The 24,410-nt window shown below is 56.8% G+C and overlaps 9 protein-coding genes across 9 annotated transcripts; 7 read left to right on the top strand and 2 right to left on the bottom strand.

The window, feature by feature from the left end:
- Positions 1-205: 205 nt before the first annotated feature.
- Positions 206-2,039, top strand: B0T15DRAFT_522939 (ubiquitin-related domain-containing protein; the record flags this gene model as incomplete). The annotated part of the gene is made up of 4 exons (XM_062868657.1): positions 206-624; positions 689-905; positions 968-1,118; positions 1,176-2,039. Coding segments are annotated over exons 1-4 (941 nt in total), but the record flags the coding sequence as incomplete, so codon positions are not given.
- On the top strand, positions 2,040-3,288 carry B0T15DRAFT_522937 (uncharacterized protein). Its single transcript, XM_062868656.1, has 5 exons — positions 2,040-2,224; positions 2,332-2,571; positions 2,679-2,734; positions 2,850-3,004; positions 3,150-3,288. Exons 2-5 carry the CDS (start codon positions 2,480-2,482, stop codon positions 3,192-3,194), a joined length of 348 nt encoding a protein of 115 aa, XP_062723678.1. The 5' UTR covers positions 2,040-2,224; positions 2,332-2,479; the 3' UTR covers positions 3,195-3,288.
- B0T15DRAFT_522932 (uncharacterized protein) lies at positions 3,289-5,428 on the bottom strand. Its single transcript, XM_062868655.1, has 5 exons — positions 4,855-5,428; positions 4,408-4,793; positions 4,188-4,354; positions 3,735-4,134; positions 3,289-3,662 (listed from the first exon to the last, which is right to left on the bottom strand). The coding sequence occupies exons 1-5, from the start codon at positions 5,066-5,068 to the stop codon at positions 3,453-3,455; spliced, it is 1,377 nt and encodes a 458-aa protein (XP_062723677.1). The 5' UTR covers positions 5,069-5,428; the 3' UTR covers positions 3,289-3,452.
- Positions 5,429-5,733: 305 nt separating this feature from the next.
- On the top strand, positions 5,734-6,293 carry B0T15DRAFT_508420 (60S acidic ribosomal protein P1; the record flags this gene model as incomplete). The annotated part of the gene is made up of 4 exons (XM_062867720.1): positions 5,734-5,802; positions 5,868-5,945; positions 6,034-6,175; positions 6,247-6,293. The coding sequence occupies 4 exons, from the start codon at positions 5,734-5,736 to the stop codon at positions 6,291-6,293; spliced, it is 336 nt and encodes a 111-aa protein (XP_062723676.1).
- Positions 6,294-8,787: 2,494 nt separating this feature from the next.
- Positions 8,788-12,552, top strand: B0T15DRAFT_390944 (uncharacterized protein; the record flags this gene model as incomplete). The annotated part of the gene is made up of 3 exons (XM_062864563.1): positions 8,788-11,077; positions 11,135-11,533; positions 11,621-12,552. The coding sequence occupies 3 exons, from the start codon at positions 8,788-8,790 to the stop codon at positions 12,550-12,552; spliced, it is 3,621 nt and encodes a 1,206-aa protein (XP_062723675.1).
- A 165-nt stretch (positions 12,553-12,717) lies between these two features.
- B0T15DRAFT_88465 (uncharacterized protein) lies at positions 12,718-14,543 on the bottom strand. Its single transcript, XM_062871423.1, has 3 exons — positions 14,232-14,543; positions 14,072-14,160; positions 12,718-13,999 (listed from the first exon to the last, which is right to left on the bottom strand). Exons 1-3 carry the CDS (start codon positions 14,307-14,309, stop codon positions 12,883-12,885), a joined length of 1,284 nt encoding a protein of 427 aa, XP_062723674.1. The 5' UTR covers positions 14,310-14,543; the 3' UTR covers positions 12,718-12,882.
- Positions 14,544-14,693: 150 nt separating this feature from the next.
- On the top strand, positions 14,694-16,129 carry B0T15DRAFT_88391 (S-adenosyl-L-methionine-dependent methyltransferase). Its single transcript, XM_062871422.1, has 2 exons — positions 14,694-15,767; positions 15,843-16,129. Exons 1-2 carry the CDS (start codon positions 15,044-15,046, stop codon positions 16,010-16,012), a joined length of 894 nt encoding a protein of 297 aa, XP_062723673.1. The 5' UTR covers positions 14,694-15,043; the 3' UTR covers positions 16,013-16,129.
- Positions 16,130-20,035: 3,906 nt separating this feature from the next.
- B0T15DRAFT_88323 (NADP-dependent oxidoreductase domain-containing protein) lies at positions 20,036-21,595 on the top strand. The gene is made up of 3 exons (XM_062871421.1): positions 20,036-20,508; positions 20,582-20,876; positions 20,943-21,595. Exons 1-3 carry the CDS (start codon positions 20,236-20,238, stop codon positions 21,413-21,415), a joined length of 1,041 nt encoding a protein of 346 aa, XP_062723672.1. The 5' UTR covers positions 20,036-20,235; the 3' UTR covers positions 21,416-21,595.
- Positions 21,596-21,864: 269 nt separating this feature from the next.
- Positions 21,865-23,158, top strand: B0T15DRAFT_490503 (fatty acid desaturase-domain-containing protein; the record flags this gene model as incomplete). Its single annotated transcript, XM_062866684.1, has 3 exons — positions 21,865-22,059; positions 22,123-22,401; positions 22,460-23,158. 3 exons carry the CDS (start codon positions 21,865-21,867, stop codon positions 23,156-23,158), a joined length of 1,173 nt encoding a protein of 390 aa, XP_062723671.1.
- Between the last annotated feature and the right edge of the window lie 1,252 nt (positions 23,159-24,410).

Raw genomic sequence — 24,410 nt, 5'->3', positions numbered from 1 at the left:
ACAGTTGGTAAGAGTGTATGAAGTGTTACAACATGGATTCGGGGCACATTGATGGCAAAACACCACTGCGCTTGGTCAGGACAAGCTTGTGGGCCCCTGCTGCAATGTGGACTGCCCGGGGGTGAGCAGAGTACACTAGTAGTAACCCGAACCCTAGCCTAAGCCTCCGCTCGGCTGACCAATTATGAACAACACCATCTGATGTCCGTAGTGTATGACGTGCGACTTGTCAGCCTGCTAACACCCGTTGAGGCAAACGCACAGTTGTAATAAGTCTGTGCGTACCTGCAATAACGTCAAGCTTGTTCACCTGGTTGGCTCAAGCTCTCACTTTTAGGTTACTGATTTGCCCCCAGACCGGCCTCCTTAAATGCCTGCAGCTTGCCCCGCCATCCAACTACTCGCTGGGCCTCCCCCCAATTCCCGACCCCCAGTCCTGCAGGATCAACCATTTCTCAACACGGGAAATTTCCAGCTTTGATATCGGAGTCTGGTTTTCATCTCTCTTGATCTCGTCGCGATTTACACCGATATTCACGATGACCCAGTCAGACCTCGATCTCCTGCTCGAGATGGGCTTCGAGCGGGCGCGTGCCGAGCTCGCTGTGAAGAAGACCGGAGGATGTCAGTAACCTATCTATGACACACTCCTCTTGTATGATGCTCAGGGTGCTGACGCTGGTTCCAGTGCAGCAAGCCTTGACCTGGCTCGAGGAAAACCAAGATAAGCCTCTTGAGGAACTACAGGCAAGCCAAGCCTCAGCCGCCACTGCTGGCGAGGGTGAGGGTGATGAGGAAGGCGCACCCTCCATTCCTTCAGGCGTGACCGCCCAGTCTCTTGTCTGCAACGAGTGTGGCAAGAAGTTCCGCAATCACGATCAGGCCTCGTTTCACGCTTCCAAAACGTAGGTTCTCTCTCACTGTTTATCACCGTTGCTCCGATCATGGTTATTGATAGTTGCTGCAGCGATCACACCGACTTCTCAGAGTCAACGGACGAGATTGCGCCGTTGACCGAGGAGGAAAAGAAGGCCAAGCTAGAAGAGCTTCGCCGGAAACTGCAGGAGAAGCGGGCCAACCAGGCCATCCTAGACAAGGAGGAGTCCAAACGGAATGAAGTATGTCGAGGGCCAAATACATTGTTCATTACGACATGTACTCACGTTTTCTTGCAGCAAATCCGGCTTAAGGCTACCAAGGAGTCACAAGACATCAAAGAGCAGTTGCAGCGCAAAGAGCAGATGAAGGAGGCTGCCAAGAAGCGCCAGGAGAAATTGGAGGACCTGGAGGCCAAGAAGCGCATCAAGGCTCGGATAGAGGCTGACCGGGCGGAGCGCAAACGCCGGGAGGAAGAGGCGAAGGCGATGCGCGGGGGAAAGCCGTTGCCGAATCCGACCACTACACCGGCCGCTCCGTCCGCTGCCGCCGGGTCATCCGCTGCCGTTGCCCGGCTGCGGCTTCAAACAGCGAAGGGGAACCTTGTGAAGTCGTTCCCTAGCGAGACCACGCTGTTTGAGGTTGCCCAGCAGATCGAGGCCGAGGTCGGGGCTCCAATTCAGAGCTTTTCACTGACCTTTCCCAGGAAGACGTTTGAGGCTGGCGTCGACTTTGGGCAGACGCTTGCGGAGGCCGGCCTGGCACCCAGTGCCGTGCTGGTGGTTAAATAAGCCGGCAGCAGAGTATGTGGGCATCTCGGAATGGCAGGAAGCCGGCGGTCACCGCCTTGCCTGCTTTCCTACTTTATGAGTACTGTGATTTAATGACATGACATCTTTGGGAGAGGATGTGGCCTCTTTGGGAGAGGATATGGCCTCCGGTGTTAATAAAGAGGAGTTACCCGAACCCTGTATCGGATCATAGGGAACCTATGTCAAGGATGGGACGTGGCACTGGGGATCTCGTCTTTGAAAGGGCGCACCATGACCTACACTAGAAACCAAGCGCCTTTCTCGCTACATCCCCACCATATCACACATATGCTGTATAAACAAATCCCACTCGAGCGATGTTTTCCCTGGTACCTCTCCTCAATTCACTCTACTTATGCGATAGCGACCCCGCATCCCCTGCTCGAGACAGGGGTTTCTTAGTCCTGTCCGGCAACAGCGGCTCCGCACCTTCTCCGCGTCTCACGGTCCCGTCTTAGTCGTTCTCAACCGCCTATTCAGGCCACCGCTGTGACCGCCCGCTTATTATTGACCCGCCTGTTTCCGCTCACTAATAGGTAATACCTCGACCCCATTGGCGACCCGGCAGACTTAAGACTTCCCTTCCCGTATCTCACTTCTGCACTCCGAGTCCGCTCATGGCCTTACGCTTACATAGTAGCAGCCTCCTCCTCCGAACCATCTCTCAGTCTCGCAACTGCACCTCCAATTCTTCGTTTAGTAGCAGCAACTCCTCCATCCTAAGGAGGAACCCGGCAGTCTCACTGCGTAGCACCGCCCTCCCCACCTTCCAACTCACACAGCGCAGCACCATGGCGACAGGAGCGGCGCCCAACAAGACGGAGTGGCTCGTCGTGGTCCCGGACTTCCCGGGCGCGCAGCAGAAGAGGCTTGAGGTCCGCCCGTAAGTTCATTATTGCAGGACGTGCGACACGCCTGTTCTTGTCTTATATCCCGTCCCTACATGGTCGAGTCCGCCCTGCTAACCCTGCTTGCCTTGGCAACGTAAAGGCAGCACTTCGCTGGCATCGGCCCCTTCAAGGAGTCGGGTGTTTACCAGATGGGCGGTACGTACAATACATATACATACATACAGTAGTATCCTTGATGCATCCCCCCGGGGGCTTTATGCTCTTATGTTACTGTATGTAGTACTAACGGCACCCGGAAAACAACAATTAGGCGCCGTCCTGCATGAGCCGCCGACCTCAAACGACCCAGCGACCTTCTCGTTCGCTGGCAGCACACTAGTCATGCAGGCCTCGACCCGCGAGGAGGTCATCGAGACTCTGCGCCAGGACATCTACGCCAAGAGCGGTGTGTGGGATGTTGACAATGTGAGTCTTCCCCCGCCCCCTCCACCCCCCCCCCCCCCCCAACAATGACAAACCCTCCTGTTGTCCTCGTCTCCGGTGGGATAGAGATCTAGGATGTGTTGTGTGGGTGAGATACATATGCTCATCATGGCTGTGGATCGTACAGGCTCAAATATGGCCGCTTCTGTGCGCCTTCCGCCACCCGAAATGAAGGGCCGGTCAGCTGTTGAGGTGACATGAGTGCGGAAGCCAGCTATTAAGGACCATCATCATAGGCGTTGAGGAGAAGGCAGATACTTCATCTATGTTCTTCCAGACAAATATCGATGTGACCTCCCCCTGAGCCCCGTGGAAACCGCTAATTGGCGTTGCCGCTTCGATATGCCCGCCATGTGCCTGCTCAGAACGCCATACAACAGAACCACCAAACCGTAGACTGATCGTACTCATACACAAACCCATACAGCCATCATGCAGTCCCTTGCGGGGCAGGCGATTCTGCGCCGCTCTGCTTCCCGCTCTCCTTCCCGCTCCCCTCCGATTCCTCCACGGCGACCCTCAGCTCGTAGTTGAGATCGAAGCATTCCGCCAACAGCTCTGCTACACTCCCTTGGCCTTCTGGGATGTCGTCACCGACCATGAACTTGCCGTCCACCCTCATGTTGTCAATCGAGTTCAGCTACATAACAGCCAGTCAGCGAACTGCATCAGCTAGGTTTAGCTGGTTTAATGGCGGCCGCGGTTGACGAACCTTCATGCTGTAAGGATAGAGCTCCCGCACTGAGCTGACCCCCCCTGAATTCTTGACCTCGATCAAGCACCGCTTCAGTGTCTGCAACTGGTTGTAGATAGGCAGCAGAGCCTCCGATACCGGCTCGGAGGACATCATAAGGTAATAGATGTAGCCGTAGCTACGTCGGATGAGGTAGAGCAGAGTCCGCTGGACGTAGAGCTCAGCCGGGTTGCCGTCTTGATCCAGCCAGTTGCCATCCACCCTCGACTCGTCAATCTTGTCGAGTTCGCGCTGGAAGTCGTACAGGTCTGTCTCGCGCAGCGACCAGGCCTGCGTGATCGACAGCTTCTCAAGCTCGTTGCGGATATTGATGAGAACGTTGTACTTGTCCCGGAAGGCTTCTGGGATCTCGCCCTTTCTGGAAAAAGTGTCAACAAGAGAAACGTGCTCGGGTAAAGCACATGCGCATACCTCTCGATCACAATGTTCGACCACATCAGGCATCGCTTCAGCAATTCTGAGACCGCATCGCTTCCACGCAGCTCCTTGCCTTCAGCATCCACAAACTTGCCGTTCACCATGGTTCCTTCGATCTCCTTCAGTTTCGCAATGAACTTTTGGACTTCAGTGACAGAAAACTTCAAACCAGGTCAGCACTTTGCCGTCGCTCACCGGGCTTCTTTAGTAGTACCTTCGACTTGGTATTGGCAAGCGACATAGACCGCATGATGGAGATCAACCTCTCGTAGGTCGCCTGTAACGGCTCGTCCAGCTGGTCCAGCTGCTTGCGCAGATTGGTCAGCATGGACTTGCACAATGCCTCCCTATGTGCCAACAGCTCCACGAGATATGGCGAGTGCGCCGACTCGGCGTTCTTCAGGATTCCATCAAGTCTGCCTAATGTGTTGGATATGCTGTCGAGGTCCTTAGGTGAGAAGAGTCTCGCTTCCGTCAGGTGATCCAAGAGGCGCTTGATGGTCGATGTCAACGCGTAGGCTGCAGGGACGTCGTTCGTTCGTCCGATTGTCATGAAGAAAAGTGAGATGAGCTGTAAACAACTCTCGAGAACTCTGTCCACTGGGGTAACTATCAGCATACAGCGTAGAAGATGGAGATTGCTGACCCGTGCTAGACCTACGTCTGTTTTCCCCCCTATGCTCGCCCTTGCGGATCTCATTCAATTGCTTGACCTGGTCCACTAACTGGTCATAGAGCACCATGACATCTTGAGATCTAATGTACTGTGTACGGTCCCTCTTCAGAAGCAGCAGCTTGTCTCGGATAACAGTGAGCCGATCTAAGATTTGCCGCTCCTGTTCATCTTTTGGCATTGGGACAGCTGGAGTGTCCATCTTGGGGTGCGAAGGAGGAGAAGGACGCCTTGAGACAAAGAGAGATAGACTTGTTTGTGAGCGACGGGAACTTCACTTTAATACCTCTGATTTCGAAGCTCGGGTTGCCCTTCGCTGACCGAGTGGGGAGGCCGATCTGCTATCAACCGCCGCTCAGCCACTTCAGACTTGCGCGTAGATAGTCGACCGGTGAACGGGAAATATTTGACCTTTCTAAACTGCACCGTGGAGATTACGCGACTGGAGTACCGGTAATTCTCTTGCTGACAGAGCACCAAAGCTATGTTCTGGTTCGTCGAAACGGTTTGCCAATGCATGCGCATTGCTCAGTAAGGTTGCAGCTTCTCAGCGTCGTGTCCGACGTCAGTGGTAGTAAGTGGGGAGGTGGGTCATGCAAGGTTGCCTTGCCCATGTCGAGCGACCCCTCACCTTCTAACCAATCACCGGAGCTGAGGGTTCTTCATTCATCTTATCAGCTGACAGATGGCAGGCAGCTGTGCATTTGCCACTTGGCGGCCGCCACAGGGCCACGCTTTGCGGATTTCGAAGGCACACAAGTTGAACTAAATATTTCGCCGCTCGCGAATTTCAAGCTCGGCCTCAGCAACCCACGTCAAGAACGCCCTTCGAGTTCAGCACTTTGCGCCTCGACAACCACAGTCAAAATGTCCACCGCTGAGCTTGCCACATCATACGCGGCGCTGATCCTCGCCGACGACGGTGTTGAGATCACCGTAAGAAGCAGCCTTGAGGTTTGGGGGCGACCCTAGGGGTGCACGCAGCTGACATCCATCTCCAGGCCGACAAGATCCAGACCCTCATCAAGGCCGCCAACGTCGACGATGTTGAGCCCATCTGGGCTTCATTATTCGCCAAGGTACGAAGCCGGAAACCAGGCGGACTTGCGATCGGAGGCTGGAATCGAGACGAACATGGTGACTGACTGGGATATTGTTGCACTGTAGGCTCTCGAGGGCAAGGACGTGAAGGATCTTCTCTCCAACGTCGGCGCGGGCGGTGGTGCTGCTGCCCCCGCTGCGGCTGGTGGTGCCGCTGCTGCTGGTGGCGCTGCTGCTGAGGAGACCAAGGAGGAGGCTAAGGAGGAGGGTGAGTTTGCCCCAGCGCATACTTCGGTTTCGGGCCGTTGGTATGCTCGGATTGCTGACAAACTGCTGCAGAGAAGGAGGAGTCGGACGAGGACATGGGTTTCGGTCTCTTCGACTAAGCTGGCGTTGCCTTGGGCAGGGCGTGGTTTTGACTCCTCGGGTTCCCTTTGTTCATCCAAAACTTGCATGGATTTGCGGCGGCATTTCGCACACGACCACAGGGATGGAGAATCTGATATCGGGGCTCCTGGTTCATCGGCGTAGCTTTACATGGAATTTGAAGATGCGCGTTTGAGCAACTGCGGCGGCGCTCGGTCGGCGATGTCAATGACGGAGGTACTCTCCAGGTCATCGCGCCTGGAGTCATGGTCAGTGGCAGTTCAGCTTGGACCTCTATCCTGCGGGCTACGTCACAGAAGCAATTCGAGGATTATTGCTGCGCCAACATGACTCGTCTGAGAAAGCGAGCTATCTAGTTCATCATGTGGATTCTATACCTACATTTCCCTGCTGCTGCCGAGCCGGTTTACGATGGATCGCGTGGGACGGGTCGTGAAGGGGTTCGTGATGCCTTCCCCTGCAGCCATATTACGCTCCGTCACGAGGGGCTTCATGACACGAGCTGTCGTGTAAGTGAAAGCCCATTCATATTGAACATTCATACGCCACCCACATTCCCGGAATCCTGTAGACGGATCGCGTGGGCAAGAACCTCAGACAAGCAGTGCACGAGCGCTGCTTTATTAGATATGGATTGTCAGGGCGCTGTTGAGACCGTCGTTGAGAGCATCAGCCGTAGGATTCTTGGCAACCTTGGAAGCTAGCCTCGCTTTCCGACCGGCATCTGATACGGTGGGGCTACACTACGATGACGAAATGGCTCCTCCCGCCCAGCAACAGCGGGGTCGAGCTTGAATTGATCTTCTCCAAGCTATTGCTGTGTCTCATTGCTTCGACTGATTGCAGCCCTTACAGGCGGTAAAGAAGCATACATCGACAGTTTCTGGGTGTGGGCTTTATTTTGTGAGCATGTCAGAATTGCGGCGCAGAGGTCAGAACTTGAAAGGGCCTCGCACCCCACCAAGACTGGGGAGGGGTAACGGGACGACATAGCGAGTCGCAAACCGGTCGAACGCCTCTTAGAATGATGGGTCGATTCTCGAGGGTTCGTTCTATCGGCGCGGTATCTCTCAGGACGAATATGGAGCGAATTCTTGGGTCAGATAGAGCCGTGAAACTCGGCGAGATTTGTTGGGTTGGTCTCACTGTTATGTGGGACCCGAGAGGTACTAGGTAGTGATGACTCTATGAGCAACGCCGCCCTCAAACGACCGTCTGAATGCTCGTGGAGTAGCACCTCAACATCACCCTGCAGAGAATCACTACAATACGTTATATCAGAAAGGTGTCAAGGACCTTCGGAAATACTAGAGTGGCTGGTGACCAGGTCACAGGGCTGTGCCTCGTACACACACCCTGGCCTGCTCGAATGCCGTGTACGGTTCCGGCTCAACTTCCATCGGGCGCAGTGTGGGGCCTCCGGCCGCACCGGAACTCCCTCGTGGACCACAGACAGCAGTTTTTGCGCCTCGTGCACCTGGCTTCTGCCACCGTGTTCTCGAAATTCGGTGGTCCCAAGCTGCGGATGAAATATGAGGTAACCTATCTCATTGCTGGTAGTGCGACAAAGGGTCATCCGGCGAGTCTCCTGATGGTAGCACAAGACATGCATGCCTGAGAGATGAGAGAGGATGGTTCGCAAACACTGCTTCTGCCGCTTTTGCTTCGCTCTCGTCACTGTCGACTGGAGGGGCTGTTGGGCTTTTTGTGAGTAGAGAGAGGGCCCTCAACAAGCGGCCCACTGCTGTGACTCGAAATCTACATGGTTTGCGGCGTAGCTGAGAGCGGCGCAAGCACGCCAGGCGCTGTCCTCTGCTGCACATCGCCTAGAGTGTTACCTCAATAAGGCCATCTTCGACGACCTGCCCGGCGGCAGCATGTTTCGTTTTCTTTCTGCAGCGCCATTTTCGAAGAGCCCGAATTTAGCAGCGAGGATCTGCTCAACGGGTCGGTCGCTATCCCTGGCCAACATCATCTGGAAACCAACAAGGCGTCTACTGTGTAAGGGACCGATATCGTCACATCGTGAGTCTAGAAGGCGCCAGCTGCGCCGCGGTTGGTTTCTCAACGGAAAATGCTATGCGTTTCTCCTGCTGCAAGTAATAACGTAATGCATCGCTGTGCATGGGAACCAAGGCCTGTCAGCACAAGGCAGGCGCTTCTCACGTTCCGGCCCCAGCCATCCCGTCCCATGGACTTTCCACCTTCCAAGCTTCCTTCGATCCACATCCCCCTCATATACGACCCTACCTTACTCACAGCCTCCAGCCTCCCTTTCCCACCCTGCCTTGCTTCGAGAGCCTCTGAACCTTCCACACTCTGCTTCGCGTGTTTTTACGTTCCTTCCTTTTTGTGCGATACCCCAACCGCAAAATCGGACAAAAATTCAGCGCCTCCGATTCTCGATTTACAGCCTGATCTGAACTTACACTAGCCCACTTAAGATCGCCCTTCACAGCCAATTGCCGGGTGTGACGACGCTCACCAACCGGCATGCCTGAGGTGTACCGCGAGTCCCGCTACATGCGGGAGCGGGACCGGGACACGTCCGACACTGAGGATGAGCGTTACAAGAGGACCACAGTTCGCCGCTACAAGGTCGCGCCAGACCATGTAGAGCGGGTCGAGCGTGAGGTGGATGTGGTTGAGGAGGAACGTCGCGGCCGCTATGCGCCCGCCCGCCGCTCCAGCCGGGATGAGATCGTTGAGGTCGACCGCCGCGTCGATCGCCTGTACATTCCTGAGAGACCGCGGTCCACAATCGACCCATCTCCCCACAGCGCAACGTACGTCGAGCGCCAGGTGTATGAGCGTGAGCGCGAGCGCGAGCCCAGAGACGAGCACTACACCCGTGTCGACCGGGTCGAGTATCGCGGGGATGGCGCCCGAGGCGCCGTGGTCGAGCGGGAGCGGGTTGTCGAGCGCGATGAGCGCGATGTGTATTCGCCCGAGCGGACGCGCACCGTGGTCGAGAGAGAGATCGTCGAGCGGGACCGTGATGTTTACTCGCCAAGGGAATGGGAGCGACGCTCCTACTGGGACGAAGACAAGGACACTGAGGTGCGCGTCGAGAGGAGGATTGAGCGCCGGGATTCGCATGGCAACGAAATTCGCGTAGAACGTCGGGTGGAGGAGCGCCGCGATGAGGGAGCGGAGGTCGAGCGCTACCGGAAAGAGACCGAGTACTATGAGCCAGCTCCGCCGGCTCCCGCTCCCATCGTCATTCGGCAGCGAGCTCCCGAACAAAAGATCATCCTCCAGGAGGCTCCACCGGCAACCGTTGTCATTCGAGAGCAGCCAGAGGCTCGGGAGGTGGCTGTTGCTGCTCGTGGGGGCCGCGACGGCGAGTACTACTATCATCGCGAGTCTCGGGAAGTTGGGCCTTACCGTGGAGAGCGCCGCGAGGAGGAGTATGCGATCGCTCGGTACGAGGACGATCATCGGCACCGTCATCATCACCACCATCATCACCACCGACGTCATCACCGCGAGGCTTACAGTGACGCTGAATCCGATGACGGGTACTATGTCAAGCGCACCATCGTCCACCGAGAGCGCAGCGCGTCAAGTAGCCCGCACCGTAAGCGTCATATTGCTGAAGGCGCTCTTGCTGGAGCCGGCATCTCTGCTCTTCTCGCTTCCCGGCGCGATAATAACGGTGAGTTGAAGCAACACAGAGGCCGCAAGGTTCTCGCAGGCGCTGCTCTCGGCGCCATCGGCACTGAGGTCGCCCGGCGTGCACACAGTGCATACCAGGAGCGGTACGGATCCGATGAGGAAAGAGAGCGCTCCAGGTCGCGCTCACGGCCGCCGCATTCCAGGCTCAAGACGGGCCTAGGCATCGCGGCCGTTGCTCTCGCAGCCGCCGGCGCCGCCAAATACTACCAAAGCAGCAAGATCGAAAAGGAAGAGATGACCCGCGGTCGTGCTCTCCATCGTGACAGCGACAGCGACCGATCGCCCAGCGGCAAGCGATCCAGGAGCAGGGCTTCGTCGTTAGCCAAGGCCGGCTTGGGTGCGGCGGCCGTAACCGGGCTGGTGCAGCACTATCGCCACAAGAGCAAGTCGCGGGACGGGAAGAGCCGCTCTAGATCGCGCCTGCGCACTGGCGCCGAGATCCTAGCGGCTGGTCTTGCCGGTGCCGGCGCTAAGAAGATGTATGACCGCCACAAGGACAAGAAGGAGGCAGAGCGCGAGCGCGAGCGCGACTTCAGTGACGACGAGTACTACGATGATGAGCGTGACTACAACCGCCGCAGTAGGAGCAGAAGTTTGACTCGGTCCGGACCCACGTATCCCGACGGTGACTCTTCCTTAGCTGATCCTGAGCTAGGCATGGTTGAGTACGGGGCCCACCCCCTGTACGTGGACCCCCCGTACCCGGCGCACGGTGACGCGAGGGGGGGAGCGGCAGCGGGGTATGACTCTGCGGCGGAGCAACGGAGCCGCAGGCGTCGGGGGAGCCAGGGCGGACGGAGATCGAGAGGCGACGACGACTATTCTGCGGATAGCGAGGCTGAGACGGACAACGATAGGAAGGCTGGCAAGAAGCGCAGCGGGAGCAGACTACGAGACCTTGCTGCTGGGGCTGCTGCAGCTGGCGCAGCCGCGATTGGAATCAAGAAACTTAGTGAGCGGAAAGAGAAGTCGAAGGACCGGGAGAGGGAGGAGCAGAATCGCGAGAGGGACAGGGACAGGGACAAGAGAGACAGAGACAGAGACAGGGATAGGGAGAGGGAGAGGGAGAAAGAACGGGAAAGGGGGAAGGAAAGGGACCGGCGCCGTGAGTGACTCCTTTTCCAAGGACATCGCCGAATAGCCGTGTACTGACGATGCCAAGGCTACGGAGACGAGGCTTCGGACTATGACACCTACGGCGGTCGTGGGCCTTCGCCGCCGCATGCGTCCGGAGGCTACTATAATCCCCCGCCGCAAGCAGCACCGCAGGTACCTCCAGCTGCAACCAATGGCTTCACTCAACATCCGAATGTCCCCATCACCAATCTGAACCAGCAGTACACTCCCTATCCTCCAGATCCAAATTACACCCCACCGATGCCGACGGCGCCGCCAAACTCGGCTGCACTTCCGGACGGTATCCCTCCTGGCGTGCCTCCGTCATTGGTGCCCGGCGTACCTCCACCGACCACTCCAACAGGCCCTGAACATGTGAGTGAAGCTTCTCGTTCCACTCCAAAGCCAGAAGCTGCCGCCCGCTCCGGTGATGGCGGCGAAAAGGGTGCGTGCTCTCTCGGCGGGCCCCTTGACAGACCAGTGCTTCATCGCAATGCATCATGTGGCTATTAGCTAACCCCGTTTCTCACAGATGGTGTAAAGCCCAAGCTCACCTGCGTCCCTCCTGTGTCTGTCCCCTCCGAGGCGGATCCCGAGGAGCCTCGTACAGCCAAGTCGGTCACATTCATCCCCTTGTCTCCCAAGTCGTCTGCCACGCTACGCCGCCATCGCGAAGAGCAAGCAAGCAAATCCGAAAACGAGGACGCAACTAGCGATTTCGAGGCCCACAACAGCAAATCTCGTCGGCGTCGTAACTCCGATCCGTCTTCGGACAGGCCACTCGTCTCCAGCCGCCGCCGGGACACCGATTCTGAACCAGACACCGACGACGAGGACGTCATTGAGATGCTACCAGATCGCTTCGACGCCCAGGGCCGTCCGCTCGACGGGTCCGGCGCTACGACCCCACGCGGCGGCTTTCCGTGGCACAGCCGGCGCGGCGACTTCGAGTACCGGAGTCCTCGTGGCGCGGATGGGCTGAACATGCGGGGTGAATGGGGCATTGCGGGGACAGATGCTGAGACGGTGGAGCGCATCGTCAATCAAGTTACCGGGGTACTGGAAGGCAGGGGCAGTTGGATGGGGCTGATCAGCGGTATTCTGAGCGGGAGTCTGCTGGAGCCTCCGGCAGAATCCGGGCAAGGGCGGATATCAGACAAAAGGGATCGTAGCCGGGAGGACCGAGATGAGCGTAAGCGCAGGCGGCGGAGGGATTATGAGGGTGAGGACGAGGGGAGAGGCGAGCGCAGTCGGAGGAGCGACCGGAGGTGGAGGGAGGACGAGAAAGGGGAGAGCAGTAGACATGCTGAGAGGCGGGAACAGCGGAGGAGAGACAGGGAGGATTACGACGACTATGACTCCGATGATTATGACCGTCGCCATGACGAAGACATGAAACGGAGAAGGCGAGGGAGGGAGGAGCCGCGGGATCGGGGAGTTGGGAGGGCACAGACTTGGGCTTGAGGATGATGTTTTACGGCTTATGACTTGATGACTCTGCTCTCCTTTCCTTTTCGTTTTTCCCCCCTATCATAGTCCTTGTTCTTTACGCTAGATACGATGCTTGCTTGTTTTGATCTACTTACGCGAGACGACTCTAATATCTCACGAGCTACGAATACCATCAATAAATAGGTAGTTTGATTTGTTTGCTTTTGTCATATTTCATTCCTGGTAAAATTTACGTGATATCAAGCTCTCTATTCAAAACGGCCAAATTTTGTCCATGGCAGTAGCATGGTTTGTTTATATGAGGACTCTAGTCTACATCCTTTCCACAGTTTATTTTTACCATCATAACTCCTCATGCCCATGCTCATGCACATCATGCATAACCGGCTTTTCAGGTCTCCCGCTGTCCTTATGCAAGTCCACACCCTTCTTCGCGCGCCATTTCTGGAACAGCGCCCACAGCTCCTGCTCCATGGCGCTCTCCATCTGGTCCGGCAGTACCACGACGTACTCGACGTACAGGTTGCCAAACTCGGTCTTGTGGTACACGCTGTCGCCATCCTCGTGCCACTTGGGCATGCCCTCGCCGGGGATCGTGTCGACGTGGTTCGGCTGCACCACCTCGCCCCGCCGGCGGCCCAGCCGCACCACGTGCCCGTCCAGGTGCGTGAGGTTCCGCGTCCAGTCGCCCATCAGCGCCTCCCGCAGCGAGAGCACCTCACGCCAGAACAGGTCGTCCCCCTTCCGCCGGAAGAACGCGCCGTCCACGTGGTCCGGGTTGGTGTTGGTGTCGTCCCCGTCCCCTTCCAGGCTCGGCTCCTTCTCCACGAGCGTCACCACCAGGTCGCCCGCCACCCAGTCCGGGCTCTCGTCCGCCTCGTTCTCGTACGCGATGCGCGTCCCGTCCGCCATCCCGCGCTGCACCGTCACCGTCACGGGCGTCGGCTTGCGCACCACGCGCTCGCCGCGGCACGCGGGGCACGGCTGCTTGATGGTCTTGCCGCGCCCGCCACACGCGTCACACTGCATCTGCACCTGCGTGATCATCCCGGGCGCCAGCTGCTGCCGCACCATGCGCACGCCGCGCCCGTGGCAGGCGTGGCACGTGTGCACCACGCGGTCGGCCGCGCCCGTGCCCTCGCACTCCTCGCAGATCTGCTGCTTGTCCCAGTGGAACTCGGTCGTCTTCCCGTTGTAGAAGTCGCGCAGCGCGATGGCCACCTTCACCTCGACGTTGTGGCCCCGCCGCTGGCCCGGCTGGTTGCCGAAGTGGCCGCCGCCGCCGAAGAAGCGGCTGAACAGGTCGAAGGGATCGTGCGTCTGGAAGCCGCCGCCCTGTTTGCGCTGCTTCAGACCCTCGTGGCCGTACTGGTCGTAGATCTGGCGGGACTCGGCGTCGGAGAGCGCCTCGTACGCTTCCGACACCTGGACGAACTTCTCGTGCGCCGTCGGGTCATTGCTGAGGGGTGGGTTGGTTAGTCAGGGGAGATATTGAGCATAGGTGACTGAAACGGGGAGTTAAGGGGCGTACGGGTTCTTGTCGGGGTGGTATTTCTTGCTTAATTGCCTGTAGGCGGACTTGATCTGTCTGTCGGTGGCTTGCCGGTCGAGACCGAGGACCTGGGCGTCGTTGCATGTCAGATAAAGAAACATGGACAGAAGAGAGTCAGAGGGGGGATCCTCGGTCGCACCTTGTAGTAGTCTTCGGCGCAAAAGGCCAACTGCGCCAAGGCAAAAAGAGGCAGGAGGATCGCCCTGTAAAACCTCATGGTGCTGTGGTGGTGCGCCGCGGCCGTTGGCCAGGCTGTCCACTTGTGACTCAGATGTCGATTGCTTGGGACTGGGTTGTCGCCTGGCCAAGTGTCTGGGCCAACCAAAAGTACAAAAGGTCTAGTGTGAGCGACGATAAGCAGGAGCGAGGACGGCTCGTCGGAGCGGCAGGTCGAGGGCGTGAGATGGGGTGAAGTGAAGGGTTCACTTACACGCGCGATCGAAGGCTGCGGCGGACCAGCTGCCACCGAGACATTGAGCCAGCGTGGTCACTGCCAGCCGTGAAGCTTATCGGAAGCCTGCGGTTGGCTTACTCTTCGTTGCGTATGCCAAGCAGCCTTATCACTAACACAGGCCCCTTCAGCCGGCGCGCTAGCTTAGAGCCCTAACCCTTGACATCGAGTCTTTCCCTCAACTTGAGGCTCAGAAAGTTCTGATCCACACCGAGCAGTTACTAACGCGTAATAAGTCCCCGGGTGATATGAAGGCGCATAGAAATGTCTCCGAGAAAGCAACAGAGTCACTTGAATTCCTCTCACTTGAGCTAATCTGCAGTCAATCTCATCTTGATCTGCTTCTAACCTCACATATCCGCGCCTTCCTCAACCCCCTGTCTTCTTTATCCCAACCTCAGGACAACAGTCATCAGGACATCCAGCCAGCAGGGTACACACCGCAACCACCGTCACCACCACCACCACCAACCAGCCCTAAATACTAATAATAAGTCACGATGTCAATCTTCCTCACCGTCCTCTCCTACCTCCCCCCGCCCCTGGCAGCCTTCCTCGATCCATGGCACTTCATGGGCCTAGCCCTGTCCTTCCTGCCCTCCACCATCCTCTCGTGCCTCCTATCGCGGGACCTCCGCACCCTCTTCTCCTGGCATCGCCTCCGCGCCGCCTGGTTCGGCCGCTTCTGGGCCGTCGCGGGCCCCAACTTGCGCCTCAACGGCGAGAAGAATGTGGTCCCCCTCTTGCGGGGCCACGTCTCACACGGCCACATCTCTGTTGACACCACCAACACCAACACCAACACCGCAAACACAGCCACAGAACATCACCCAGCGGTGGCCGGCACGGTGATAGAAGTCGGCCCCGGCTCGGGAATGTGGACGTCCATCTTCTCCCCGCGCTACCTGCCGGGGGTGAAGAAGGTGTACGGCGTGGAGCCGAACGCGGCAGTGCACGGCCTGCTGCGGCAGCAGATTGCCGCGGCCGGGCTGGAGGGGACGTATGAGGTGGTTCCCGTGGGGATCGAGGACCTCGCGGCGAGCGGACGGGTGCCGCGCGAGAGTGTGGACTGCATCGTCACCATCATGTGCCTGTGCAGCATCCCCGAGCCGAGGTACAACATCCAGCGGCTGTATGGGTATCTCAAGCCTGGGGGCAGGTGGTACGTCTATGAGCATGTCAAATGCTTCGAGTCTCAAGGGCGGGGGATCGGCATGTATCAAGGTTGGTCTTTATCCGTTTCTTTATTTCCCCCATCGTGTTCATGTTTTGGCAGAGAGCACTGACTCGCTTGTCTAGCCTTCTTGAATCTGTTCTGGCCCCAGTTCATTGGCGGATGCGAGATGTGCCGCGACACTGGAAAGTGGCTCAGGGAGGCCGGCCCGTGGAGCGAGGTCGACCTGTGCCCGCTGAAGAGCGAGCCATGGTACCACACTATGCCTCATATCATCGGCGTGCTCACCAAGTAGAGAGCCCTCGAGGCGTCTAGGGACTCGCCAGGTCCCCGTCGGGGAGCCTGTCTCAGAAGGAGGCCCCATACAGCAGGCAACGAACACCCCAGGTCACGCGTAGCAAAGCAAGCAATCTCGCACATTCCAACTTGGAATCTCGGAGGCCGAAACCATTTTATCTCGTCATCTTGCGCCGCCGTTGCGGTATCTAGGCGTGGCATCGTCATCCATCTCGCTTGTTATCAAACGAAATGCAACGCTCGAAGCCAATGGCTTTAAAGATCGGCCAAAATCGACGACCTTTGCCAGTTTGCCTCACCAAGGAAAGATCACCAGCCATAATTTGGCCATGCATAAACAATCTACCAGCCGCCCCCGTTGGCAGGAGTCGACTCCCAATCGCCGGTGGCAGCAGGAGTCGGCGCCCAGTCTCCACCGCCGCCGTTGCCGAAATCGCCACCGCCAAAGCCAGCATCCCCGGCATCGGCAGTGTCCGGTACCAGAGGGTTGGGGCAGCGGACCTTGGTGTGGCCCATCTGCTGGCAGTTGCTGCACTTGACGCGCGAATCTGTAAATACCTAGTTAACAAACATCAACATCCATGCCAAAAATCAAACCTGGACTTACAGTCGCGCGGCTTCGGGCAGTCCTTGCCCATGTGACCGTACTCATCACAGTTACGGCACTGGACGGCGTCCATGTTGCGAGGCTCGGTGCAGTCTTTCGCCATATGGCCCTCCTGACCGCAGTTGCGGCAACCACGGCTGCCGCCTCCCTGGGGGCAGTCACGAGAGAAGTGTCCCACTTAGCAGGATGTCAGCAACAACGACCGCGACACTAGGGGGAAAACAGCGAGCTCACTTTCGCCGCACTTGCGGCACTCGACATTGTCAGTGTTCCGCGGCTCGGGGCAGTCGGCGATCTTGTGACCGGATTTTCTATGCCACTGTCAGCCGCGTCCATTCACAAACAGTGGAGGAGTCTTGACGGACCCGCAGTTCTTGCAGGCAAACTTGTCGACGCGCGGGACAGGGCCTGGGTTGTGGACTTGTAGTTAGCCTGTGGTCTACACTCAGCAACCCATCGTTGAAGAATGTACAATCGCGAACACGATGGTTCTTCTCGCCGCAGTTATAGCAAACGACCTCCACTATGGTTTGCTCTATCTTGTCTTTGGGGCAACTCTTCGCCACGTGGCCGAGCTCATCACAGTTGCGGCATTTGGGAAGGCCGCCAGGCACGGGCTCTCCGGCGTCCTTCAGGCGCTCCAGGTTCTCGGCTTCATCCTTAGGCCAGAGATCCCGCTCACGAGGGCGGGGCGGATTCCACTGCAGGCGGTATGTGACCGTGTATTTCTTGCTCAAGTGACCTTGCAGGTCCATGTTGGTCAAGGTCACAGCCAGCTGTTTCTCGATGGCAATGAGCCACAGCGGGATGTCCTGAGCGCGGAAAGCCTTCTCGAGCTCTTCATAGGTTGTGTCCGGAGACGACTTAGAATAGGCCTTGACGGCGAACTTGGCGTCGTCGATATCGCGCTCCTTGGCGGCTTTCTCGATGAGCGCCCAGGCCTCTTCGGTCGTCATGTCAGGGATCTCGGAGTGGTCGATCTTGCGAGGACGGTCGCACTTGCTGACGGTGTGGCCTAGAAGTCACTTCAGCAAACCCATCTCACCAAGAACGGCCCGCTCAGGTGGTATCATACCAGTCTCGCCGCAGTTCTTGCAGACACGGTTGGGGCAGTCTTTGGCGAGGTGCTCAGTCGATTCGCACTCTCTGCACTGCATGGGCGGAGCATTGGGGCAGTCCTTGCTCCAGTGGCCCTCTTCGTTGCAGCGACGGCAGGCGCCGCTGAGGACACGGGGCTTGGGACAATCACTCTTGACGTGACTACAGCGCCATGTCAGTCATGTTGAGTCCTATCGCCAATGATTCCAAGAAAATGAATGTCTCACCCGGTCTCGCCGCAGTTGAAGCAGGCACGATCACCGTCGGCGTTGCCAGCATCTCCATTGCCGCCATCCTGCTTATTGTTGATATTGAGCTTCTCGACGCCGAAGTTGTCACCGCCGGTGGCTACAGTGCCCCAGTCCGCATCAGCGGTGCCAACCCCGCCGCCCCAGCCGTTCTCGTTTCCAGTGCCGGGCATGATTCCTTGCCGTAGTGGCGATCAATGTGACTGGTGGGTTGCTTGTCAGTGAGCCTTTCTACTCAGAGGAAAAGGGAAAATCAATAAAACAGGCCGAACGAAGAGAGACTCAAAAATGGAAAGAGGGCGCCAGAAAGGAGAAGACAGGAGGCCCGAGTAATGCGAAGCGCCCGCAACTAGAAGACATGGGCCAAAGAAGATTCCGCTTCACTTACCTAGTGGGAGATGGCGAGGAAGTCGGATTCTGTTGCGGCAACGCAGGTCAGCATTGCGATGACCACGCCACTTGTTACCTTCCCCTTTACGAGGAACTCGCGACTTGGAAAATGATGACGATAAGAGGTCGCAGTTCTCAAAAAGAACGAAGAGGCAGGCAATGAATGTGCTTACTTGCTCTGATGATACGCTCGATGAAGTCGATCAGCCAAGGGGTGACCGACAATGATTAAATCGAGGGTGGGTTGTGGAAGGAGAGAAGAATTCAGGATGGAGAAGAGGAAGTGGTGGTCGAAAGAAAAGAGGTTTGGGAGGAGGCAGAGGCAGAAAACCTAGCCGAGAATGACGCCAAACCTTTGCCTGCTTTTCCACAGTCAGACTCCTCTTCTTTCGCGGAAACAGATTCGATACCTAGGGTCGGGTATTCTTCGCTGGCAATGATGCCGTAGTATTGCCGTAGCCCGGCTTACTAGGAAGGTGCGCAGGAGGAGGAGAGGGCACAAGTCTACGTACTCGCTGGGCCTCCCAAAGCGGCCAAACCCAGCTCCCCGCCAAAAGGCGAGTACCTACTACTAGGGCGAGACGGGGAGGCGGTCTGCGCCCTGCTTGGAACATATTAGGAAGGAGCAACTCGTCACGAAATGCTCATGGAGGATGAGTGTTGATTGGCTTGACACTGGACAAGGAAGTATATGAGGTTCTACACATCCCAGGGGGCGCGTAGGAACCGGTGGAGGTGATCAAGGATTTGTCGATATGTCTTGACGTCTCGGTCTAAGAAAACGGTGATAAAGGGGGCAATGTAAATAATCATTCAGGGGCTATCACTCGTCAAGCTGCATGACGCATAGTCTATATTCCTTACGCCCATACCGGGAAGGTAACTCGGAAACACTGCTAAAGCAGCTTTCTAGTTCTGATAAGCAGCTTTGAATATCAGCTATAACTTACTGAGTTAGTCGGTATAGGGCCTATCCAAGACAATGTTTTGATGGATTATACCGACATCCCTATCAATAAAGGCGTATAGCGATGGTCAGTACTGCTCCTGATCGCTACCTTATCTTACTAAGTACTACCTAGTCAATACAAACTGTCAACCTCGTCCCAGCTATCCGTCCATTCATAACCATGATTGCAACGTCCTACACTAAGAACCCCATGGCCAAGAAAGTCGTCCAAATCAAAACAAAAGAGGATCGAAGTAAAAGTGAACGGGCTACGAGAGAAAGAGAAGATTCGAGACAGCAAAGAAGAATTAGATCTAAGAAAGGAAAAAGACAGATATTAAAGAAGATAAACTCAGCTGTCTTACGTGGACCGCACAATGGAATAGCAGCTAAGATCGGGGTTGGTGTACGGTCTCTTTCCGGCCAGGAGGAGGCAAGCTCTAGTAAATGCCATCTGACTGACTGCCTGGACCAGCCCCCGCGGAGGAGGCTTAATGCTCGCAAACATCTCCCAGAGTTAACCGGATAAATTCCAATATGGATTTCACCGGACTTAGCTTCAGCACTTGGTCATCAAACGCCCACAGGGCCCTTTCCCGCCGGGACGGAGTTACTGAATCCGACCGGCCGGTCTTTCTCGCCGCTAATCTCTAGTCCGGCTCCGCTCACTAGACAGCTACGTGAACTTAGCTGCTCAACAAACCCCGGGGAAACTGCGGAGGGGCAACCTACAGCGGGGCATCCAACACCCCGCAACCATGCAGGCCGGCGCGACTGCCCGAGATCCCGGGGCATCACCACTTAGACTATAAAGGCAGGTTGGGACTGGCAAACGAAGGCGTCAAGAGCGATTTCTGTGATATATCCTTCCTCCGGAATCTCTGCTTTACAGCGTGCCGTTCGGACTGAGTCCCGGAACCACAACCACAATGTCGAAACCAGACAACCTTCCCGAGATGGAATACCGCTTCCTGGGCCGGTCCGGCCTGCAGGTGTCGGCCATCTCTCTGGGCGGGTGGCTTACTTACGGCGGCCACGTCGATCGCGAGGGGACCTACGCTTGCATGAAGGCTGCCTATGACTGCGGTGTCAATTTCTTCGACTGCGCCGAAGGGTATGCCGATGGCGAGTCGGAGAAGGTCATGGGGGAGGCCATCAAGAAGTTTGGGTGGAAGCGGAACGACATCGTCATTTCGACCAAGGTATGCCGCGACCACACTACTGTGTACCTAGACCCCCCTTCCATCCCCGGTCTGTACACTGACGGTTCTACAGCTCTACTGGGGCGATGCCTTCAGTGACAAGAAGGTCAACACCAGGGGTCTGTCACGGAAGCACATCATCGAGGGAATGAACATGTCCCTCGAGAGACTGCAACTGGAGTATGTCGACCTGATTTATGCTCACCGCCCGGACCGGCACACGCCCATGGAAGAGACGGTGCGCGCCTTCAACCATCTGATCAACACGGGCAAGGCGCTGTACTGGGGAACGTCCGAGTGGAACGCCGATGAGATTGCGCAAGCGTGGCGCTATGCCGACAAGCTCGGCCTAATCGGCCCCGTCATGGGTACGTAAACCTGCAGCTACAGCTTCCCGGGGCGATACGATCCTCAAGAGCTAATCGGATCAACAGAACAACCGCGGTACAACATGCTTGAGCGCATCCAGGTCGAGAGGGAGTACGCGCACCTGTATCGCGAAGTCGGCCTCGGTTTGACCGTCTTCTCTCCGATGCGGCAGGGCATCCTGTCCGGCAAGTACAAGAACGGCATCCCGGAGGGATCTCGCTTCGCCCAGACGCAGGTCGAGTTCATTGCCGGATTCTGGAAGCAGACGGGCAGGGCCGAGTTCCAGGCCATGGCCGACACGGTCAGCAAGCTGGAGCCCATCGCCGAGCGGCTCGGCATCAAGCAGAGCGTGCTGGCCCTGGCGTGGGTGCTTGCGAACCCCAACGTGAGCTCTGCCATCACGGGCGCCAGCAGTCCGGCGCAGGTCTATGAGAACATCGAGGCGGTGCGGGCGTACAAGAAGTTGACGCCCGAGATCATGAAGGAGATTGACGACATCCTGAACAACAAGCCGCCCGCTGTTACCATGAGATATTAACAAAGCCGGAACAGAATTGAAATATGTAAGACGATGTTCGTGACATCCATAACCGTACTGATGGGACTTTTGACGACACTGCGTGGCGTATTGAACATTGAGTTTTTCAGCAATCATCAGGCGATTTGCGCAAGAGACAGCCCACCATGACAGGTTCCTGGAACGATGCACCTCCTTTCCGATCACTGGAGGGAGCGGGGAGCAGTGAGCCCCTGCCAGTGGATCGCACGTTTGATTGGCCCAAGCTTGCCCGCTGCTCCGCTCAAGGTTATCGGGTCGCTGCGCTCCGCCCCGCTTCCCCTGATCGATAACGCTAAGAAGCAGTACGAATTCCGTACTGGGCGGTGAAATTCCACTGCATGCTCCAGGTCTCCGATTCTTGGGACCGCCGTTCGTTTCGACTTCCTCCAACTCGGCCGCTGGCAGCTCTCGGTCGTGTACAGGTTGCCATGGCTCGCTCGGTGACAGCAACAACGAATGGCACCTCCAAAAGGAAGAACCGTGCCGTCAATGGCAGCGCAGACGGTTCGGCGGTCGCGAGTTCAAAGCTCGAGAATGACCCAGGGTACCGAGACTTCTTCTGGACTTACACCGAGGAGCCGCACCGGACAAGACGCCTTGCCATTATTAAGGCGCATCCAGAGGTGAGTCCATTGCATCATGGGATTTCTAGTTGACTCAGCTTTGCTAACAGAACCCTCTGTCAGGTCACAAAACTATGCGGGCCGGAACCTCTGACCAAGTACGTGGTCGCTGGTGTTGTAGCTCTCCAGCTGCTGTGCGCCCACCTCCTGCGAGATACATCCTTCTGGTCATGGAAGTTCTGGGCGGTCGGCTACGTTATCGGTGCCACTTCGAACCAGAATCTTTTCCTCGCCATTCACGAGATCTCTCACAACCTCGCCTTCCGGTCAGCCATGGCCAACCGGCTCTTCGCCATCTTTGCCAACCTGCCGATCGGGGTGCCATATAGCGCCTCGTTCAGAGTATGGCATACCCTTTGACCCTGCTCCAGATAGAAGCGGCCATACTGACGTTCTCTAGCCCTACCACCTTACGCACCACAAGTCCCTAGGCGTAGACGGCCTCGACACCGACCTCCCCACTGCCCTTGAAGCTTTCTTCTTGGACTCCATCCTCGGCAAAGCCTTCTTCTGCACCTTCCAGATCTTCTTCTACGCCATCCGCCCCATAACCGTCTACCGCGTGCCGTTCACCTGGGTGCACTGGATCAACCTCCTCATCCAGCTCGGCTTCGACTACGTGCTGGTCTACTGCCTCCCCTCCTTCTTCAGCATCAACTCGCTGCTCTACCTCCTGCTCTCCTCCTTCCTCGCCGGCTCCCTGCACCCGACGGCAGGGCACTTCATCGCCGAGCACTACGTCTACGAGAAGGTCCTGCCCGAGGCCAGGGACCCGAGCAACAACATCCCCGTGCCGGAAACGTTCAGCTACTATGGCCCGCTGAACCTGCTGACGTACAACGTCGGCCTGCACAACGAGCACCACGACTTTCCAGCCATCCCCTGGACGCGGCTGCCGGTGCTGCACGAGCTGGCCAAGGAGTTCTACGCCGATCTGCCGCATCACCGGAGCTGGACGTATGTGCTCTGGCGGTTCATCTTCGACGAAGAGGTGGGCATGAGATGTCGGGTGAAGAGGAAGCAAGGGGGCAGAGTGGTGGGCGGGGGCACCGCCGTCGCCAAGGTGGCTGACTGGAAAGAGGATGAGGTTGAGGCGTAGATTGGCGGAGTCCAACCCTAGATCTTAGATCTCTCACCCCCCCTTTTGCTGTTGAGCGAGACACATAGACTAGATTTAGGGTAGAACTTGTACAATACGATGGGTTTTTGTTTTCTGCATCGTGTCACCCGGAGTATCTTGGTGGACATCCGGATCGAGGTTTTAAACAGTGGAACGCGTTCGGTTTCTCCTAGGGCGAGCTGGTCCCCTAGCTGGGGCTTGGCTACGAATAATGGACGCGGAAAGGAGAGGATGGAGAAGGGGGCTGGTGAAGTGGGACAATAAGCAACGCGACAACTGCTACACATGGGAATCAGGTGCTGCCTCGTGTTCACCCAAGATCTTGCACCCCGTGACGATGCCGTCCGACGCTGTGGACGTGAAACGGGGACCACTCGGGCCACAAGGTGGAGGCAGATCTACCAGGTGGCCATCTTCCCTGTCGGTTGCCTCAATGCGTCCTTCTTGAGGCAGTCTATCCCCGTCAGACGTGATGTTCTCGTTCAAAAGGCTCTTCCCACTCAGCGATGGTGTTCCGTTGTGCATACCTAACTACGTTACCTATCCAAGCTGGTTGGTATGAGCTGACATTGGTACAAAGGGATGATAACCGTACCAGGTACATTAGGTAAGACGACAAGAGGAGGGCCAGGCAGTATCTTCATCAACCCTGTGACATGATCGGAGCTCGCAACCTTGTATCACGGCTTACACGATCGATCACAATCCACAGGCGTAAGCACAAGATATAGAGTTGTGTTGTGTTTGTGCAAGCACCTAGTAATACTCCGTCTTCTCAAGACTAACTATAACCTGTACTTGAGTCGTACATATGTACAATGCCAGCCTAACTTCTGGAGCCGCCCGTACCATGTAACTAACCCGCCCTCCTAACAACCCTACCTAACAGACTGTAACGACACACTCACGTCAGGGTGATCACTGCAGCTGAGAGATGCAGGCCAGCAATAGCAACCGAGGGATGTGTAGTAGTGGGTGTTTTCGCATTGCTCAACAACTGAACCTTAGGGGGGATGTCCTCTTGCTTCTTCTTCTTTATTTTTTCCACATCAATGATTTCGTTTGATTCACTAATATAAGCTCTAGGATAAGAAGTTTTGATGAACGGCCGTTTGTGATAATAGGGTGACTACCTACCTTAGTTAGGGTGCCTCAGCGGGGATGGTTGATGCTGGGTTTTGGGCGTAGAACTGGCCAAGAAAGTTGGTCCGTCATATGTCAGACATGCAGT

The sequence above is a fragment of the Chaetomium strumarium genome (assembly GCF_033439665.1).
Source record: "Chaetomium strumarium strain CBS 333.67 chromosome Unknown B0T15scaffold_2, whole genome shotgun sequence".
NCBI classification, from domain to species: Eukaryota; Fungi; Ascomycota; class Sordariomycetes; order Sordariales; family Chaetomiaceae; genus Chaetomium; species Chaetomium strumarium.
The sequence above is the reverse complement of the archived record's forward strand: the minus strand, read 5'-3'. Positions and strand labels throughout refer to the sequence as shown.

Bases quoted from the DNA above. Each gene is read 5' to 3' on its own strand.
- B0T15DRAFT_522937 (XM_062868656.1), top strand. From the start codon at position 2,480: ATGGCGACAGGAGCGGCGCCCAACAAGACGGAGTGGCTCGTCGTGGTC. The intron at 2,735-2,849 runs GTACGTACAATA...AACAACAATTAG, and splicing joins GGGTGTTTACCAGATGGGCG to GCGCCGTCCTGCATGAGCCG. The intron at 3,005-3,149 runs GTGAGTCTTCCC...TGGATCGTACAG, and splicing joins GTGTGTGGGATGTTGACAAT to GCTCAAATATGGCCGCTTCT.
- B0T15DRAFT_88391 (XM_062871422.1), top strand. From the start codon at position 15,044: ATGTCAATCTTCCTCACCGTCCTCTCCTACCTCCCCCCGCCCCTGGCA. The intron at 15,768-15,842 runs GTTGGTCTTTAT...TCGCTTGTCTAG, and splicing joins GGGGATCGGCATGTATCAAG to CCTTCTTGAATCTGTTCTGG.
- B0T15DRAFT_522932 (XM_062868655.1), bottom strand. From the start codon at position 5,068: ATGGACACTCCAGCTGTCCCAATGCCAAAAGATGAACAGGAGCGGCAA. The intron at 4,794-4,854 runs GTAGGTCTAGCA...TAGTTACCCCAG, and splicing joins GCATAGGGGGGAAAACAGAC to TGGACAGAGTTCTCGAGAGT. The intron at 4,355-4,407 runs GTACTACTAAAG...CCTGGTTTGAAG, and splicing joins TTGCCAATACCAAGTCGAAG to TTTTCTGTCACTGAAGTCCA.
- B0T15DRAFT_88465 (XM_062871423.1), bottom strand. From the start codon at position 14,309: ATGAGGTTTTACAGGGCGATCCTCCTGCCTCTTTTTGCCTTGGCGCAG. The intron at 14,161-14,231 runs GTGCGACCGAGG...AACGACGCCCAG, and splicing joins GCGCCGAAGACTACTACAAG to GTCCTCGGTCTCGACCGGCA. The intron at 14,000-14,071 runs GTACGCCCCTTA...CCCACCCCTCAG, and splicing joins TACCACCCCGACAAGAACCC to CAATGACCCGACGGCGCACG.
- B0T15DRAFT_88323 (XM_062871421.1), top strand. From the start codon at position 20,236: ATGTCGAAACCAGACAACCTTCCCGAGATGGAATACCGCTTCCTGGGC. The intron at 20,509-20,581 runs GTATGCCGCGAC...ACGGTTCTACAG, and splicing joins ACATCGTCATTTCGACCAAG to CTCTACTGGGGCGATGCCTT. The intron at 20,877-20,942 runs GTACGTAAACCT...TCGGATCAACAG, and splicing joins CCTAATCGGCCCCGTCATGG to AACAACCGCGGTACAACATG.